Source organism: Telmatherina bonti, assembly GCF_933228915.1.
Source record: "Telmatherina bonti genome assembly, chromosome: 19".
Classification (NCBI taxonomy): Eukaryota; Metazoa; Chordata; class Actinopteri; order Atheriniformes; family Telmatherinidae; genus Telmatherina; species Telmatherina bonti.
This window is the reverse complement of record NC_136617.1, coordinates 15,041,702-15,059,537: the sequence shown is the minus strand read 5'-3', so window position 1 is coordinate 15,059,537 and position 17,836 is coordinate 15,041,702. Positions and strand designations below refer to the sequence as shown.

Here is a 17,836-nt window from a genome sequence, read left to right as displayed (position 1 = left end):
GTCACAGGGTTACACTTGTTTGTGGAACAGCAAGTGACTGTGCTCTGATAGGTAATGCCCAAAAGGGTGCTGTTTGTGGTGGAATTGCAGCCCGTGGTGCTGTCCGTGCAACCCTGAGAGTTGAAGCCCGAGAAGGATGAGAGGGTTGGGAAAGCTGAGAAGAAAAGGGTGTAAGATTAGTAAGTAGGGTGAGAGAACAACTTTTATCACAGTTCTGAAATGCACATAATTCAATTAGCTTTCATCCATTTACTTCAGTTAACCTGAGACCACCCTAAACCCCATGAATGCCAATACCTGATTTACTACACTGTGTACTTAATACTGAAATTGTAAATGTTTTTTGTTTTTTTCCAGTGTTTAGACACAAAAGTCTTAAAGTGATTTCTGTTTTTAGTTGGTATTTAGAAAAAAGCACAAAACAGTCACATGGGATACTGTTCCGGCAGCTCATGACCCAAAGGTGTGTTTGTTGATCAATTTGTAAATGAGTGCCAAAGTACTCACAATGACTTAAGTGACGCATCAACATGCCTGAATTGTTAGGTAATTGTTGAGGGGACAATGTGTGAGGGATTGGGATGATTATGAGACTTACTTGCTCTTCCAGTGAAGCAGATACTGGAATTGGTTTTGCAGACTTCTTCGGCTTGGTTTAGGCATACACCCAGCACGCCAAAGGTGCATTTGTTGCATGTCAGAGACTCCACTGAAACAGATGAAAGCGCAAATGTTAAAACTACAAATCACTGTATGAAGAGTGAAGCATTTGCACTTTGGATATTAAATGAAACATGCAATATGTGGAGGAATGTAATTAAACCAAGTTCATAAAAACAAATGACTAGACTTTTCCAAGTTTTAACTTTTGTTAATTAAATAGTTTTGTTTTGTTTTGGTTTTTTTTAAGGACTTTTCCCCCTCCTGTTTAGTTTTGCCTTGTATTATTGCAGCAGAGGGAGATTTGTACTGGAATTCATGATCCACCCCACCCAGCACTGCAGGAGCAACCCAACAAACAATGCTGCTGAAGTTGATACAAAATAAGTTACATCATAAGTGCAATAGTGAGTTTCATAAAATTATCATCACTGAGGTGTAAATGGACAGAACACAGGATAGTACAATAGCAAACTAACTAATTGACAAATGAAAACTTTAGTCAGTTTTTACTTAATCTTCTGATTTAAAAAGTGATGATTGGCTCTGATTTTACTTTGTTTTCCTGCAAGTTAATATAATGCCCTATATTTTTAAAACCAGTTGTTTGCCTTTTTAAAAATAGTTCCTGTTGTGTAATGCTGAATGTATGCTGAATAATGTCTTTCTTCTCTTTCATAAGACATTGAAGAAAAAATTAGATTTAAATGATGTGTTTTTATTTGTGACATCAGAATATGATATCTTTTGCAGTACGATGGTAATAAGGTGATTTCATAGCAATTCCCTATGTCATTTTTCAAATTTAATTAATAATTTTGATTAAATTCTGCCTTTTTAAAGATGAATTTAAATACTGATTATATCATAACAACCTAATACCTTTCATCTTTAGTCACTTAAAAACTTAAATAATGAGGTATCAACCTGAAAAATAACTTTTCTTGTAGCGTTTTAATTAAATTAATCAAGTCTTTGTATCATTATGATACATGTTTTTTTTCCATTTTTTTTCCCTTATAACTCTTTTGTGATCTTTAACCGACATAGATAAGCAATACTCATGAGTTAATCTTACCCAGAATCAAAGATGCAACGGATGCAACGATCGCAAAGAGGACCTTTCCCATCTCAGTGTTGATTTGGTTCTTTGTTTTGTCTAAAATAAAAATCCTTTCACACAAGGCCTGAGAGTCCTTGTCTCCTGGTCAGATGCTTGAAGATTTTAAAATTGGTGAGCCCTGTTTTGAGAGAGCACATTTATATAGTTGGACCAGTGAAGGGAGGGGAAAGTTAAAACACAAAGAGTTTTTTTCAGTTATTTTGGGTTGACATGTACCTGTAGGAGTTAGAGTTTTTAAAAGAGGTATGTCAAGAATGAATGCAGCCTAGACACATTCAAATTAAAGGTTACACAAAAGAACTATGCATGTTGCGACAGTGAAATCAGTTTTTCCATTACATCAATTTTTCATAAAACTAAAAATTATATGCACTTATGCTGAAAATAAAGTGACATATTCACACAAATGTGAATGTTTTATGACACAGCTATGGTTATTTTTTTTTAAATTATATTCAAGATTATTTTCCATTCAAACTTTAAAAAAAAAAAAAAAAATCAATGAGAAGTACCGTATTAGTATCTGTCAATAAACTATTGCATTTATACACAATCTTTTAGCTCTGAAGCATGTTGTTGCAGAGAGGTGAAATGTTAAACATTGAAAGATTTATATTTACAAGAATATACTTTATTGCATATGTTCAAGAGAAAATATAACAAAAAACAGCAGTTACAAATACTTTGATTTCATATAGTACTTTATTTTTCTCCAAATTATTCAATAAGCCAGTATTGCAGTAAAAGCTGATGTAGGCCTCATGCTAATCAGTATAATCCTGCATGGGCTGCGGCTGAAACCAGCTAGTCCTGCAAAGTGACTTCTCCTTTATTGTTGGAAGCAATCAAACAACCCCAATACCACCAAACAAGATTCTTTCTCTGTTTGGATATTTATTCATCATTAGCAATTTCACAAGTAAACACTTTATCTAGTTAAGTATATATATATATATATATATATATATATATATATATATATATATTTGGAGGTGAAAAATACCAGAAGGAAAAACACATTGCCATTTGGTGCCATTTTGAGTCAGATAAATAGAAATTGACTTATTTATCTGTCTTACATCTCAGCCCCTGCAAAAAGTACAATTTAATCACAACCACTCCCATATAGGTCTATGGTGAATTTATACGGATATTCAAATCTTAACAAAAGCTTTCACCATATAGATTTTGAGTAATATACAGAGTAGATTTGACACCAATATAGAAAACTGAAGTAGAATTATTTAAGATTAAACAAGCAAATATACTAAGAAACTATATGACACAACCCATAGAGAAGGAATATTTCTAGTTATATCTTCCAAATAAACATTTTAAGACATGAAAAGAGGTAAAAAAAAAAAAAAATTTTTTTAAAGATTTGTGTGAAAATCAGGACTTTATAATGATTATAAATCAAAAGTTGTAATCAAAAGGTAAAGTTGGATCATTTGGGAAATAGTAAATATAACTCTGTTTGGTTTTGCTAGCTAACAGACTGGGAATGAGGAGAACCCGTTAGACTTGCTTTGTCTGAAACTGAATAAGTTAGGTTGCCAAAGAACAGATTTAATTGTTGAAAAGATTAAATGTTTTAAGTGAGCTAAAGATGTAGAAATTTTTTAAACTTTTCAGACACAGACTAGCAGTTTCCTGTCTTTATGCTGAACTAAGCTAGCTAAATGCCAACATTTGCTCACATACAGTATTTCAACAGATTTTCATGTCTTTATCCAACTCTTGACAGGATTAATTTCTGAACTACTTTTCCATTAGAAACATATCCTAAATGTGAATTAACTGTTGCCAGAGTTTCACACTCTTTTTGGCTTTATCTATTTGCGGCATATCAGTATAACTCCTTGCCAACCACTGAATAAGTTGATGTCATGTGGTAATTCATCAATCATTCCTCATTCATTACTTTATCATGTGTGGTGGCAGTCTGACAAATTTGGAGATATGAACATACATCACTGCTGTATTGGATACAGCAGTGATGTATTGGATATACAGTATTGGATATGTAATTTGGCTACAACTCAGCTAGAACTGAAAAAAATTGCATTATTAAGTTGAAAACAGTGCAATGTTTACTACTCCAGGGAGGATTTTAAAAACATTTAATGTTTTTAAGCTGATACTTACAATGTTTTCAACATCTTAAAGTTTTTGTTTACTTTCTTTTTTTTTTTTTGTCGTAATTTTACATGTGTTTATATTTGTCTAAAGAGATGATAAATCTGTAATTTAGAAAGGTCAGAAATGTCTAAATAACTGAATTACATAACGTGAAATCTACTGAGTGAGGGATAAATCCACCATAACATTTCTCATGTCTGACAAAAAATTACAAAGCTAAAACAGGTAACAGCATAAACATTCAAGGCTAATTTGAATTCGACTGCAATGAAATCTTGTGAAAATATAAATATACTAAACATTAAACAAAACCCAGGTGGGAAAAGGGAAGATGTTTTAGTTAAAGCTCATATATAAGACCAGTATTTTATTTAAATTCTTGAAGTGAGGATGAGAGTGCACTTGACATCAATCTTTTGCTGATGCATTTTCTGTCACACCAACACATTGGTTGCAATCAGAGCAGATATGCCAAAGAATGCCAGGCTCAACACAGAGGTCCCAGGCAGGCCGGGTGCAGCATTGCACAGGTCAGTGTTGCAGCACGTCTTGGTCATCTTGTAGAGAGTTTTGTTGGAGTTGCTGTTAGGGAATTCAACATTTTCGGTCTTGTTGCATTTGTCCACGTCCAGACAGCCTTTCATTTTAACATCCACGAAGCCTCCTGTGGAATGACACAGGCAGTGTGAGTGTATTGTTCATGCTGAAGTGTAAGCATTGCAGTGATTGCTGCTGGACATTTTCAGGTTTTAGCAACAATTAGTTACAACAAAATGTTTTCCAAGTTTGAATTTGACACATAAACTTTGTCAATTCATCTGAACTCCAAATGTTTATGTCATTTTAATCTAATAAAAACAAGTTATCACAGCTGATTGGTACATTTTGAAGATGAAACGAAGCATTAAATAGTGTAGAATACTTATTTTTAATAACTTCTAAAAAGCTGTATGCAGGTATGTTGCGCTTTTATAAATTCAGTTTAAACCTATTATTAGAAAGCAAAAAATTTAATATGCAAATTATTAATAATGTCCAGATGCATTCAAAACGGAAATTACAGCTTTACAAGCAAAACTTTATTGACAAGAATAAACACAAGTCCATCAAATGTAAAACTATCCTCACTGATATTAAATCAGTTTGGTTGGTGATCTCAGTTTTGAAATCATCCACAGAAAAAAACTGTAAAAAAAACGAGCAAAGAAATCAGCTTGGAGCAATTAGCTGCAAAAGCCAAAACGAAATGGCTGAATTTAAATGAGACGCAAAGACAACTATCAGATCACACAACAATCAGGGCTATGGGGGTAAAATATAAACTCATCTTTTATCTACAACATATGAAAACAGCCTGTATATTACACAGCTTTAAACAACACTGGGAGCCTTTATAGGTTATGAACCAGTCTTGTGTTAAAATATCAGTGACCTTTAATGAATGATTCTCTTTGTTATGCCTCAGTAAAAACTCCCCCACAACAATTTAATGAACACATTTCACAATCTGGCTCAGCTCCTTCTTCACCACGACAGACCGGCGCAGAGCCCGCATTACTGCAGACGCCGCACCGCAGTAATGCGGGCTCTGCGCCGGTCTGTCGTGGTGAAGAAGGACCGAAAGAACGTGACCGAAAGAACGAAATCTCGTATACAGGCGGCTGAAATGAGTTTCCTCCGCAGGGTGGCCGGGCTCTCCCTTAGAGATAGGGTGAGGAGCTCGGTCATCCGGGAGGGGCTCAGAGTAGAGCCGCTGCTCCTTCGCATCGAGAGGAACCAGTTGAGGTGGCTCGGGCATCTGGTCAGGATGCCTCCTGGACGCCTCCCTGGTGAGGTGTTCCAGGCACGTCCCTCTGGGAGGAGACCCCGGGGAAGACCCAGGACACGCTGGAGGGATTATATCTCTCGGCTGGCCTGGGAACGCCTCGGGATCCCCCCCGCAGAGTTGGCAAATGTGGCTGGGGAGAGGGAAGTCTGGGCTTCCCTGCTTAGGCTGCTGCCCCCGCGACCCAACCCCGGATAAGCGGCAGAAGATGGATGGATGGATGGACATTTCACAATCAAAATAAACAATAATCACATTAGACAAGCTTTACCTCAGCTTGTAACATTCTCTGCTGCTTGTTCATTGCACTCTACCATCAGAATTTTTTAAAATTTCTTTATTTTTTTATTTTTTTTCTCCAAATCTAAGAAAACTAATGGTTGTTTTGGGCTCCCTTTTGCAGATTGGGTTGTTTGTCTGGCTTAAAACCTGCCTGCCTCTCTTACTCCAGTAGACTTAACCCGACATAACATGTTGGCTGTAGTACATAAAAAATAAAAATTTGAGCTGAGAGAAACCTGATTAAAGCTTCTTGTCTTGTATATGAGTATACAGCTTCAGTAATGGCAAAGAACATGATGTCGACATCAATAAAAAAATGCTCTGTAGCATGGAACATAAATTAACTATCTTGTCTGAAGCCTGAGTAAACTTTCTTTATGTACATATCTATGTGCATACGTCTTTAACAGATTTTACATTAACTTAAAATTTGCTCTGTTGAGACTTTAAATGAATGAATTATCTCATTTGAAATAATTATTTAAAGTAAACAAGTTCAAAAGAGAGCGTGAACATGCAAGTTAAAGCACTTTTAAGGTGAGCGACATTTATAGTCGCTGTCATCATTTCTAAAACACTTCAATAAATCTCTCACACTGATAAGGCACATGTGTAATCCATCACAGTTGACATATCAGTCATGAAACATAAAGAAGAGTAAGTGCTGCAGGTGACGATGCACTGATAATCAGGCTTTGTACTTTTCACATAACTTACCCCTCATGTCACATGTACAGCTTTGAGGAACGGGAGGATATAATGTTTGGAGATACATATCAGTCATTTCCACAGTTCCTGATCACGTTAAAAATCCATTTTGTGGGAGAAGACGTTAAAAACTTTAATTTGTAACATGTAATTAAGTTAATGTGACTGTTCCAGGTGATATTACAATGAAGAAGAACTGCTTTCTAGTTTATACTGAATAGTTAATTAGTTGCTTTAGTTATTTAGTATATAACCTCTGACCCTAACAAAGGTGCTTCTGAATGCTACAGAATAAAGCTGAAATTAAAACCCTTTGATTCCAACCTTCTGATAATCCTGTTATATTTGAAGAGATGACTCATTCACTTTTATTTAGCTTGCAGAACATTTACCTCAGGACTGCAGTTCGTGGAGTTTTATTAAACTTGATTAAGGCTGTCATCAGCCTTGTAAAGTTCTCATGCAATGTCTTTTCAAAATATATTTTTCTCTTTGTCATGAGCAACTCACCTGCTTTCCCAACACCGCTAAAACACTGTTGTCCCATTGAACATGTGGTTTTTGTGGTATAGCACAGGTCCCAGATGCCAATGTCACATTTGTAGCACTCAAGGGCTTGGCCTGTTAAAGATGAAAGGAGGGGGGGGTGAAGATGAAAGGTGGCAATGAAGAAAAACAGAAGAAAAGAATTATTCATGAATAGGAGTAAAACGAGATGTAGAAAAATGTTACCAAAGCAGAATATAAACATGAACATGAATTACAGAGTTTTAAAGTAAATGTTTTTGTTGTCCTTTAGGCTTTGTTCCCCCTGAAGGGGTCAACACAGCAAATCATCACCTTCCAACTACAAAGCCAGTACAGAAGCCCATGTTTATGCCGGCTGCCCTTCCTGACACACCCCTCTGCATTTATCCAGACTTGGGACCAGAGAACACTTAAGTTCCCCTCGGGGCTGCAGAAAATACATAACTATTGCAGTGTTTCTACCTATTTTGAGCTGAACCTTGAATCATCTCCTTCTAGCTATCCATTCAGACACTGTAGCTTTTCTGTAGCCTTTTTAAGATAGTATTACATGACATATTATGAGGTAATGAAGCAAAGTTTGTTATAACGGACAACAAGATAAGGTGATTTGAGAGTAATGTTTGGCTTTGTGGAAAACACACCAATCTGATGTGCATAGGCTATGAGACAGCCTGTTTCTCCTGAAATTTTCCCTTATTTTTCCACCTGTTAAAGGACTGTGAATCCACTAAAAACTAAAAGCCCTCTGGTCCTAATCTTCTCATGAAAAAGCTTCTACTTATTTATGTTTTATTTGTAGGGATAAGTGGAAATTAAACAATGTAAAACCATCAACTTTAAGCTTCAAATACAGCCTGTGACAGCAGCTGTGATTAGACTCCAGACACAAACAGACACAAAGGCTGGCAGACCTCATTTAATTCTAACCTGTGAAGGTGTCAGGACATTTGTAAAGTTGGGTTATAGTAAAGGTATGTAAAAGCTTAACTGATCGTTGGTCGAAAAGGCTGTCATCATCTCAGCTTGTTCCTCAACTTTAAAATTTCTAAACAATCTGAAAGACCGAGCCAATGTGTTGCTTCACAAACAACAAAAACCGACTGGAGAGCAGCACAGTCATGTTTGTTAAAAAAGTTGAGAGAGATTAATGAAACCAAGCAGAAATGTTTTCACTTAATAATTTTAATAATAATTCCCAAATCCTGTAACTTCATGTCATAGAATCTTCAATTCATCTCAAGAATGGCTCCATCTTCATCAAAGATTATCTATGGTAATATATATATATATATATATATATATATATATATATATATATATATATATATATATATATATATATATATATATATATATATATATATATATACATATATATCTCTAAACTCTTTTTTATGGCAGACTGCTCTGTTGCTATGGTTACAACAAGTCCAATAGTCTTTTGTAACTCTGTCAGATGTGTGAAACTGAGATCTAGAACAAAGGAAACCGGTTTCAGGAAGCCTGTAATTCCAGTTTGAATGTCAGCATCTTGTGACTGGAGCTACTGCAGAAAGTACACAGTGATCATCCAGGATTCACAAAAAATAAATACAAGAAAGAATAAAAATAATGATGATAAATTTTGTCATATATTATTTGAAGTGGATGACACACACCCTCATTTAGTTGATTTTGACCTAAATATGACATCTTTACATTTGCTTAACATTTTTCAAATCAAACTTCATTTTAAGAGCACTTTATCGCACATAAAATGCAACTAAATGTGCTTTACATTAGAAATGTGATGAAGAAGCCCCCCCATTCCCCTTTTTTATGCACAGTACCATTAGCCTTTTGAGTTTTAAGTGTTTAATTTACACTCAATCCTGTGCCAAATGACTCTCCAGGAGTGTTACGATGTGAAAAAACCTACTGTAACAATGATGTGTCGGCTTAGATTCAGCCTTCAGTGTGGTGATGGGAACAAACATGGCAACCAAAGGTAAGTAGGACTGATTTCATAAAGGGAAAACAGTGCGATTAGCTAAACAAGGCCCTTGTTCCAGCACTCTCAAAGTGTCACTTTTGCGTCATTTAACTTAATAACCCCCTATGAATCCAGTTCATAGTGCAAGTTTTGGTTGAAAATGAAATTGTTTCTTCATACCTAATGAAAATAATCTCTGATAGTCAGGTGTAATTCCCTCAACGAGCTCTAAGAAACCAGTGACACACTCCTTAGCAGTAAATACGTCATTAAATAAACTGGGGAGACGCAACGGCTACCAGGATCCCTCACCAACAATGCATTATTGACTTCAGTGCCTCATTATAAGGCTACAACACTCATTTCAATCCAAAGGTCATTACAACCATACCAATAGTCATCTCCCTTTATAAGCTTCACTGCATTACGAATAACAATTTAGAAAAACAAAGGTTGAAATACCTACATTTACTATGTATTTGAGTATGTTTTAAAACTTAAACACCATGGGCTACAAATGAGTGAAATGCTTGTGTCTTCCTTTCAAATTCTTAACACACCTGCATCTCACAGTACCTGACACATCACACGTCTATCCACTTTCAAGTTTCCAAAAAATGCTATATGACGCAGCTTCTTTCTACATATCATAACATCATTCCATCATCAATCATGGGAAGCTGTTGTAAACCGTATTGCAATGAAATTATGTTACCAGAACAATTATTTTGAATGTTTGCTCAAAAACTATTAAAAAGAGGCAGAAAAGGGAGGATGATGATGTCAAAGTGTGGGTTGTCAAGCTAAAGTACTGAGTTTGAGTACTACCATAGTCCAACTGTGGTCCAGCACAATCTACAGGGTATAGTTTATATCATTACTTCCAATAAAAATTGCAAGTTTGTCCCCATGGAAGTACTGGGAGTTACCAGTCCCAAAAACCACCAAGGATAAATATATATATCACCACTCATTATTAGAAAACATTTAACTTGTTTGAATTAGTAAATACATTTAAAGTAATAAAATTTAAACACATTTCTTTTCAGTTTTGCTGCCAGTCAACTTATTCATAATTTTAGAAAAAGCTTTTCAGACGACTAAAATACAGTCCCAAACCCCAGTTTAATCTCTGTTAAAGTTGTTTATAAACAGATCGAATTATGTAAAAATGGAATAATGTAACATACATGTTTAATATTTACATGTCTGATCCCAAAGCAGGACATCAGTCAAATAAAGTTTAATCTGCCAAAGATCAGGACTAAGTAAAGATTTGGGAAAAAAACAAACAAACAAACTAAAAAAAGATAATGATTGTGTTTGTTGTGCTGACTTGAAGTGAATCATGGGACAAAAGTTTCCATTAAGTCACACTGAACGACACATGATGATGAACATGACGTACATCTAAAAAGGCTCTTTTTCTTTACATGCACGGTGGAAAAATATGTAAATATCAGCTAAACTGACACATGTAATAAAGCAGGTGACCCTGTGTTGTTGTCACTTTAGAAACACATTTCTAAATAGATCTCATTAAAAACACACACACACACACACACACAAAAAACACACCTTTGTACACAGAAGCTCCACACCCTGTTACTGCTAGTTTCGGTTACACCCAAGCTGTTGACAGATTGTACATCTTCTTCTGTGGCTCCTGTTTGTTAGCACATATGTTGTTTTCTGTTATTTAAAACTGTAATTTATCCTCTTGCAAAATAAATAAATAAATAAATAAAACAGAACCCTAAATTTCTATTAAAAATATTACCAAACAAAAGTGAGTCAAACATCTCCCTCAGTTTATTTTATTCTCTTCCGCTTCAACCGGTTGATTGAAACAATATATTTCTATTTTGACTTCACAGTTCTGCATCTGCTCAGGATTAAATTAAAAGTTTTATTTTAAGAGTTCAAGAGACAATAAAGAACTTATGGAGCCAAACTAAACCAGAGGATAGAATATCAAGCTACTTGTGTTTGTGGCCACACCTGGCACAAGTCAGCCTTCCGCAATGCAGCACGACAAGTTTCACCTTTTGTCCTCCACTAGTGTCGCCTGAAATCCAGTCAGACCTGATCCTCAGTCCCATTGAGCTTAGCCACACAATGATGCAATTATGGCGTGTTGCTCAATCCCTTTCTTTAAAGATTACAACACAAGATGTACAGTCTGAGGCTGTCTGTAGGTGTAATCAAAGGGGATGAGAAAAAATAATAACGATGCTCAGATCCACCAGCTGTTTGTTCTCTGCAAACGTAAAATAGTCATCTTCTTTACCTTTGATCTCAATACATTGATAGACAGTGTGAGTTTTCCTAAAGAGCAGCTTCTGGGAAGAATAAGAGTAACCATCTAGGATAAAATCAGACTCAGTGATAATCTCGTGAGAGACTGATCTGCACAGGTGTGGGATTCTCTCACGTAGCTGGTTGAGAAGATCATATCAGTTCTCATAAAACCTTTTGGCATGAAGAAAATGTGACACTATTTCTGTCAAGTCATCCCGTCTTCGTCATTACTGTGTTAAACAGGCTAGTGGCACACCTCTCTACCTAAAAAAAAAACAAAAAAACAAAAAAACACTAGCAAATAAAAGTGGCAAATAAAAACACAAATACTGATCATTACTTACTTATTCTGCTTTATTTTAAGATCAAGTTTTGCTCAATTAACCTTTATTATTAACATTCCTAATTCAACTTTTATCTGTTGATTTATGCCGTATATGTAGATGATTGCTAATGTAGCCTTTACATTATCAGGGAAACTTGCCAAACATGACATGAATAAGTAAATTGTACAACAGTGAAATGTTGAACTCTTTTTCTAAAACTACATTACCATAGTCTCTGAAGGAAATAATTCCAAAATTGTACTCAACTCAACTCAACTTTATTTATTAAGCCCTTTAAAACAATCAGAGTTGAAACAAAATGCTGTACACAATCGGCCAAAATAAAAACAGAATAAAACAGTTCAAATGCAAATAAATAACACCATAAAACAAGAGGTCATACAAGGAATACATAATTAAAACAATAAAACAAACTAAATAAAGAGTAAGTAAAAACCAATAATAAAAATAAGGCACACTGACCGGAAACTGTCTTACGTTGGGTTAAAGGCCAAGGAATGAAAATGGGTTTTAAGATAAATTTAAAAAATGGACAGGGAGGAGGCTTGTCTAATGTGGAGGGGAAGCTCATTCCACAATTTTGGTACCTTAAGGTACAAAAGTTGGTCACTATGGTGGTACTCTCAAGGGCAAAGATGCTGTGCACTCAATAAAGACTACTTATTAGTACAATGGTTGTTAGCATCTCTTTTGTTGTTGTTGTTGTTGTTGTTGTTGTTTTTTTTAAGCTTGCCTTGTCCAGCATCGTAGAAAACTTTATTAAAAGCTGGCTGCTGTGTTATGCTGAGCAAATTTGCTTTGTTTTGCTAAGTATAATTTATTAAAACATTCATTCGTCTTATTCATCTTCTATATATTTATTTTGAAAACTGTTTATTACTGAATTTTACATCATATTGCTGGGCTCAGATGGTACAGAAAAAGGAAAGAGGGAATGGAAACGAAAAGGCCAATGAAGAGAGAGGAGATAAAGATACACCTGATAGAAAGCAATGGCCCTTAAATCCAAACAGAGACACCAAACAACCAACTGCTACACCTGTACGGAAACATAACAGAGAACATCCTACCGCCTTTACAGGAAACCCACGATGACAATAAACGCCTAAAATAGATTAACACACAGTCTATGATCACAACCAAAACCAAAGTACCAGAAACACGCAAATATAAATAGAAACTAACCAAAAGTAGTAATTATGAACCCACAGGACAGTGACTGTGTCGGTCTGCAGATTATACGGAGTGTGATCAAAGAAGAGTGTGATCATGACTTTGTGACCACACCTGTGAAAAAATCAGAATGCACAAATCTGCGTATAAACCTTTAGATTTATTTCTTCAAAGAGGACATAACTATGTAGTCATGTATTAAAATCTGCTTTGGATGTTGAGATTTTTTGAAAGTCTTTAATTGTACAAATAAAGCCAGTTTAACCATTTCTTTCTTTCTTAGCCAGCACAGACCACCATTTGGAAGAAAAAGTACGGACAATAAACTGTTTGGAAGCAGGCCATCAAATGCAATTTTCTAACATTCATGTTGTCATCAGAGCCAGGTGAAGTCATCGGGTGTGGCAGAAAGATGAGCCATCAATCATATACCGCCCTCTGCTGCTAACTCACCAAAACTGCAGCCTTTAGATCTCACTGAACAAGTTGTGGAACAGGCGAAATGCACGCAAGGAAGCAAAAAGACTAACAGGCATTTTGCTTAAAATCATGAAGAAAAACAACAACAACAAAAACATGAAGGATGACAAGTCAAATCCAAATGTTACTGATAAAAAGATGTGCTGTAGTGTAAAATGCAAACTGCTTTAGACAAGGTGTCTTCTCAAAACTCTGCTTTAAAGGGAGGTGGTGGTTGTTTTCAAGTTTTTCCTAAGACATCAGTGTCATCAGGTGGCAATATAGTTTGTGTCAAGTTAAAACAAGTGCTGTGTTTGAATGTCAACATTTTATTATTATTGCGCCTAACCCCCAGCAACTTATGGGAAAACACAAGATTTTCCCAAAAGTTAAAAATTCTATTAACTCAGGGTTTTAGAGGGATCATTACTGCCATTTCTCTCTACCTGATTCCTCCAGCAAGCCGGAGACTGTGGAGAAAAATGCCATGATTAACTCGAGCCACAAATGGGAGTCATGTGCTACACTATACGGAATCACTAGGGCTAAACAATAGGACAGAAGACTATAGGAAAAAATAATAGAAATAGGACAAATGACCCAGTCTGCAACCTTTTGGCAAAATGGAATTTGAGACTTAGCTAGAGCCCAGATTTTTCCAAGGTGAGGAATTTCTCATATAATGCCTAGTAGGCTGAGGATTCAGTCCCTTCAAAGTAAAAAAAAAAAAAAAAATCCTCCTTTCGTAAAAAAAACTAGTACAAACCAGCATGTAAACAGCGCTACAGCCAAGCCTAGTATGTGCACAGATGATAAACATAAAACACATTGTTTCATCTGAATTGGACTCAGTGTTATGATGTCACATACAGAAATACTTTTTAAAAAATCTGAAGTTTTTAAAAAATGTTCTTTGTTTAACTATTCAATGCCGCACTATAAGCCAAGAGCCTTGTTTTAAGACAACTGTTCTTTATAACTTAAAAAAGGCACTGATTTTAGTTAAAAAATGAGTGAGAACGTATGAAATAACCTATAGGTTAATGTCTCAAGTGCTCTGTCGACAACGTCGTCATCTAGATACCACTGCGCATGCGCGAAGAGCTTATTGCCGTACTCAAAAGCTATGCTCAAAAGGTTTAATGGTGACGTAGGTCGGTTTAACGACTTGCGTATTGATTAAAAAAGAGAAATCTGACATTCACCTTAACTAACCAATTTAGTTAACAATTTCAATGCTTCTACAAATAATTCCTTTTTTCCCCTTTAATTTCCTAGGTTAGTGGTCTAACCAGTATCAGTTATGTTTATTCTTGGCGAATTGGACCAATATGAACTTTTTTATAAACTGCATAAATTGTGTCGCAGCACATCGATCACTTTCATAAATGTTTTGGGTTTTTTTTTTTTTTGTTTTTTTATAGAGTAGCTACGTTATCCTCTTCACCTAACAATAAGCTGAATCACACGAGCAACACAAATTCTACCTAAAAGATCAACCCAGAGGAATAATACATATAAACGTAGATTTGTAACAAAAATATTAATATATCAGCTAAAACAATCAACTTTTAGGGAAACATTTCCTTTTTGTTCATTGCGTCATCATACCTTCAATAGAAAATGTGACCTTGACTTTGTTTTAACACCCAACTATATCTCTGCTTATATCTCTGCTTTTAATCAATTTCACGTTTATAGCCAGCAGCACAACAAGTTATTGAGTCATTTAGCCTACTTGTGAAAACCGAATAACTGTACAGAATAAAAACAACACCACACAAATTTCTAAGTATGAGCCTATAAGAGCAAAATTATGTAGGCTATTTAATTCAGATAAATACTATGTCGGTCGGGTATTATGAAACACAAAATTATTTATGTTGCTGATGCATCACAGTCAGATGTGGAGGATCTCGGCGCTCCTGCACGTCTGGACGCATCAGGGTGAAAGCAGACTGAACACACCTTAGTCAGTCCCAGACTGTATGTACCCTTGAATATGAGCTCACACCTTGAAAACCTGCTCAGTAAAATCCCAAACACAAGGAGGAATGGTTTTACTTCGAGCAAAAATACTCTGACGAAATGAACTCGTAATTAATTTGTGGAAAACATAGAGACTCTATTTATAAACCAAATTTAACAGCTTAATGCATAATCTAATTTGTAAAAATACATGTTTACACCAGACGTTGGAGAATATTGTTTATATAAAATGCCACATTGGGACTTTTATGGTTGTTCATTCCAGATTGTCATAACTTAGTTTAAATTTTCTTAAGATTTGTAATAAACTGTGCAGAAAGACAGAACAAACTGAAGATATGAATAAATATATCAGATTTTTTTCCTTACCCGCTGCAAAACAGACTCCGACTGCAAAAAGGAAAATAATTCTGTTCATGTTGGACGAGAGACAGAAACGAGGTACTGCAGAGAGGAAGCTGACAGCCAGGGACGTCTCAGACCGTTATAATCTCGATCACACAACAAACTTTTCCGCCATGGCTCCATTTATAATCTCCCATCCCAACGTCACCACCATCCAACCAGAGGTGCCCCACCCAGACCTCTGGGCTTCTAACAGGTAAGGGTTTTACCTTACACTAAAGGGGGAAAATAAGGGTGCGGAGACTTTTTAGTGATTCTAACGCCCCATACTTTATTTTTCAGTGTTTTAACAGGTGTTGATTGTAATTCTGTTATGCTGATTTACATATTAGTTTGTGTAGAAATCAATTATAACTCAGAAAAATGTATATTTTCGAGTTTTCTCCGAAGTGTTCATAAAAGAATTATAGCTTATGACCTTTTGGGGTAGGTGGACTGAATGAATGAAGTTGTTTCCCAACAGATTGTCTTGAGAAAACTTGAAGCATCAGTATTATTTCTTTCTTCTTCTTCTTCTTCTTCTTCTTTTTTTTTTTTTTTTTTTTTACCACATGCATTTAGTATAACAGAGGTGCAAAGTAACACTACACTTAGCTGAATTTAGTTTAGTTTATTTTGCATTGCATTTAACTTATTTTGGCTGCACGGTGGCGCAGTGGTTAGCACTGTGGCCTCACAGCAAGATAAGTCGCTGGTTCGATCCTTGGCTGGTTTGGTCAGTGGCCTTTCTGTGTGGAGTTTGCATGTTCTCCCCATTTATGCGTGGGTTCTCTCCAGGTACTCCAGCTTCCTCCCACCATCCAAAGACATGCACGATAGGTTAATTGGTCACTCTAAATTGCCCCTAGGAGTGAGTGTGAGTGTGGTTGTTCATCTCTCTGTGTGGCCCTGCGATGGACTGGCGAGCTGTCCAGGGTGTACCCTGCCTGTCGCCCAAAGCCGGCTCCAGCTTCCCCGCGACCCTGAATTGGAATAAGCGGTTCGGAAAATGAATGAATGAATTTAACCTATTTATGACCAATAACTAGTTGTGATAAAGTTATGCCTCATTATACCTTTTACATCTGAAATACAACATTTTCAAGACAGATTGACTACTTTAAGACATGCTGACAATAAGTAATAGGACATTTCAATAATTGGCAAAAACAAACAAAAAAAAAAAAATACAGTCCACAAAACAGTCCACATTTGGATATTGGAGCAGCTGACAGGTGCGACTCGCCAAACAGGCTTCACTCTGGTCCCAACCACAAACATGAAGCAAATTATTATTTGAGGATTGTGTCACAGTTGTTGTATTTTAGAAATACACACTTTAAGATTAGGGTTAGGGACTTTAAAAAATGAAAGATGATTGAATGAATTGTAAAGTATGTTCAGAAAACATTACATTTGTAATAAAATGGTCTAATGAAGTATGAAACGAGAATGTCTTTTTCTTACATTGGTACCTGCTTTCAGACATGCTTGTTGGCACAGAAAAATCAAATCATTACAAAAACACCACAAATAAAACAACTTCATGACTATTTCACACTTTTTCATGCTTCAACTCTAGATGTGAATTCAATACAACTTGAACATTGCTGGAAAAGTACTAAAATAAGACTGTTTGCGGTGAAAATATTCAAATAACAGCATTTATACATGGAAGCTAAGTGTTTTGTTGTGCTGTTTGTCAGTTCTTGTTGCACTGAAACATGTAAGAAAGGAGTTTACTGATCTGTAGGCGTTATGAATCAATATGACACACGAACCACTTGATTTATTTTGTAACTTACAAAATAAGATTGGGGTTCATTTTTGTGACTTTAGTCCGACTCATTTATCAGGAAATCCATCCTCTGTGACGCCAAAATGATGTTTTGTCTCTTTATGGATATACAGTTATATGAACTTAATTTACATACATTTTG

General features: G+C 35.7%; 1 protein-coding gene across 1 annotated transcript; it reads right to left on the bottom strand.

Moving 5' to 3' along the window:
- Positions 1-3,728: 3,728 nt before the first annotated feature.
- Positions 3,729-16,006, bottom strand: LOC306769620 (prostate stem cell antigen-like). Its single transcript, XM_079258292.1, has 3 exons — positions 15,882-16,006; positions 7,251-7,361; positions 3,729-4,589 (listed from the first exon to the last, which is right to left on the bottom strand). The coding sequence occupies exons 1-3, from the start codon at positions 15,928-15,930 to the stop codon at positions 4,360-4,362; spliced, it is 390 nt and encodes a 129-aa protein (XP_079114418.1). The 5' UTR covers positions 15,931-16,006; the 3' UTR covers positions 3,729-4,359.
- Positions 16,007-17,836: the final 1,830 nt, after the last annotated feature.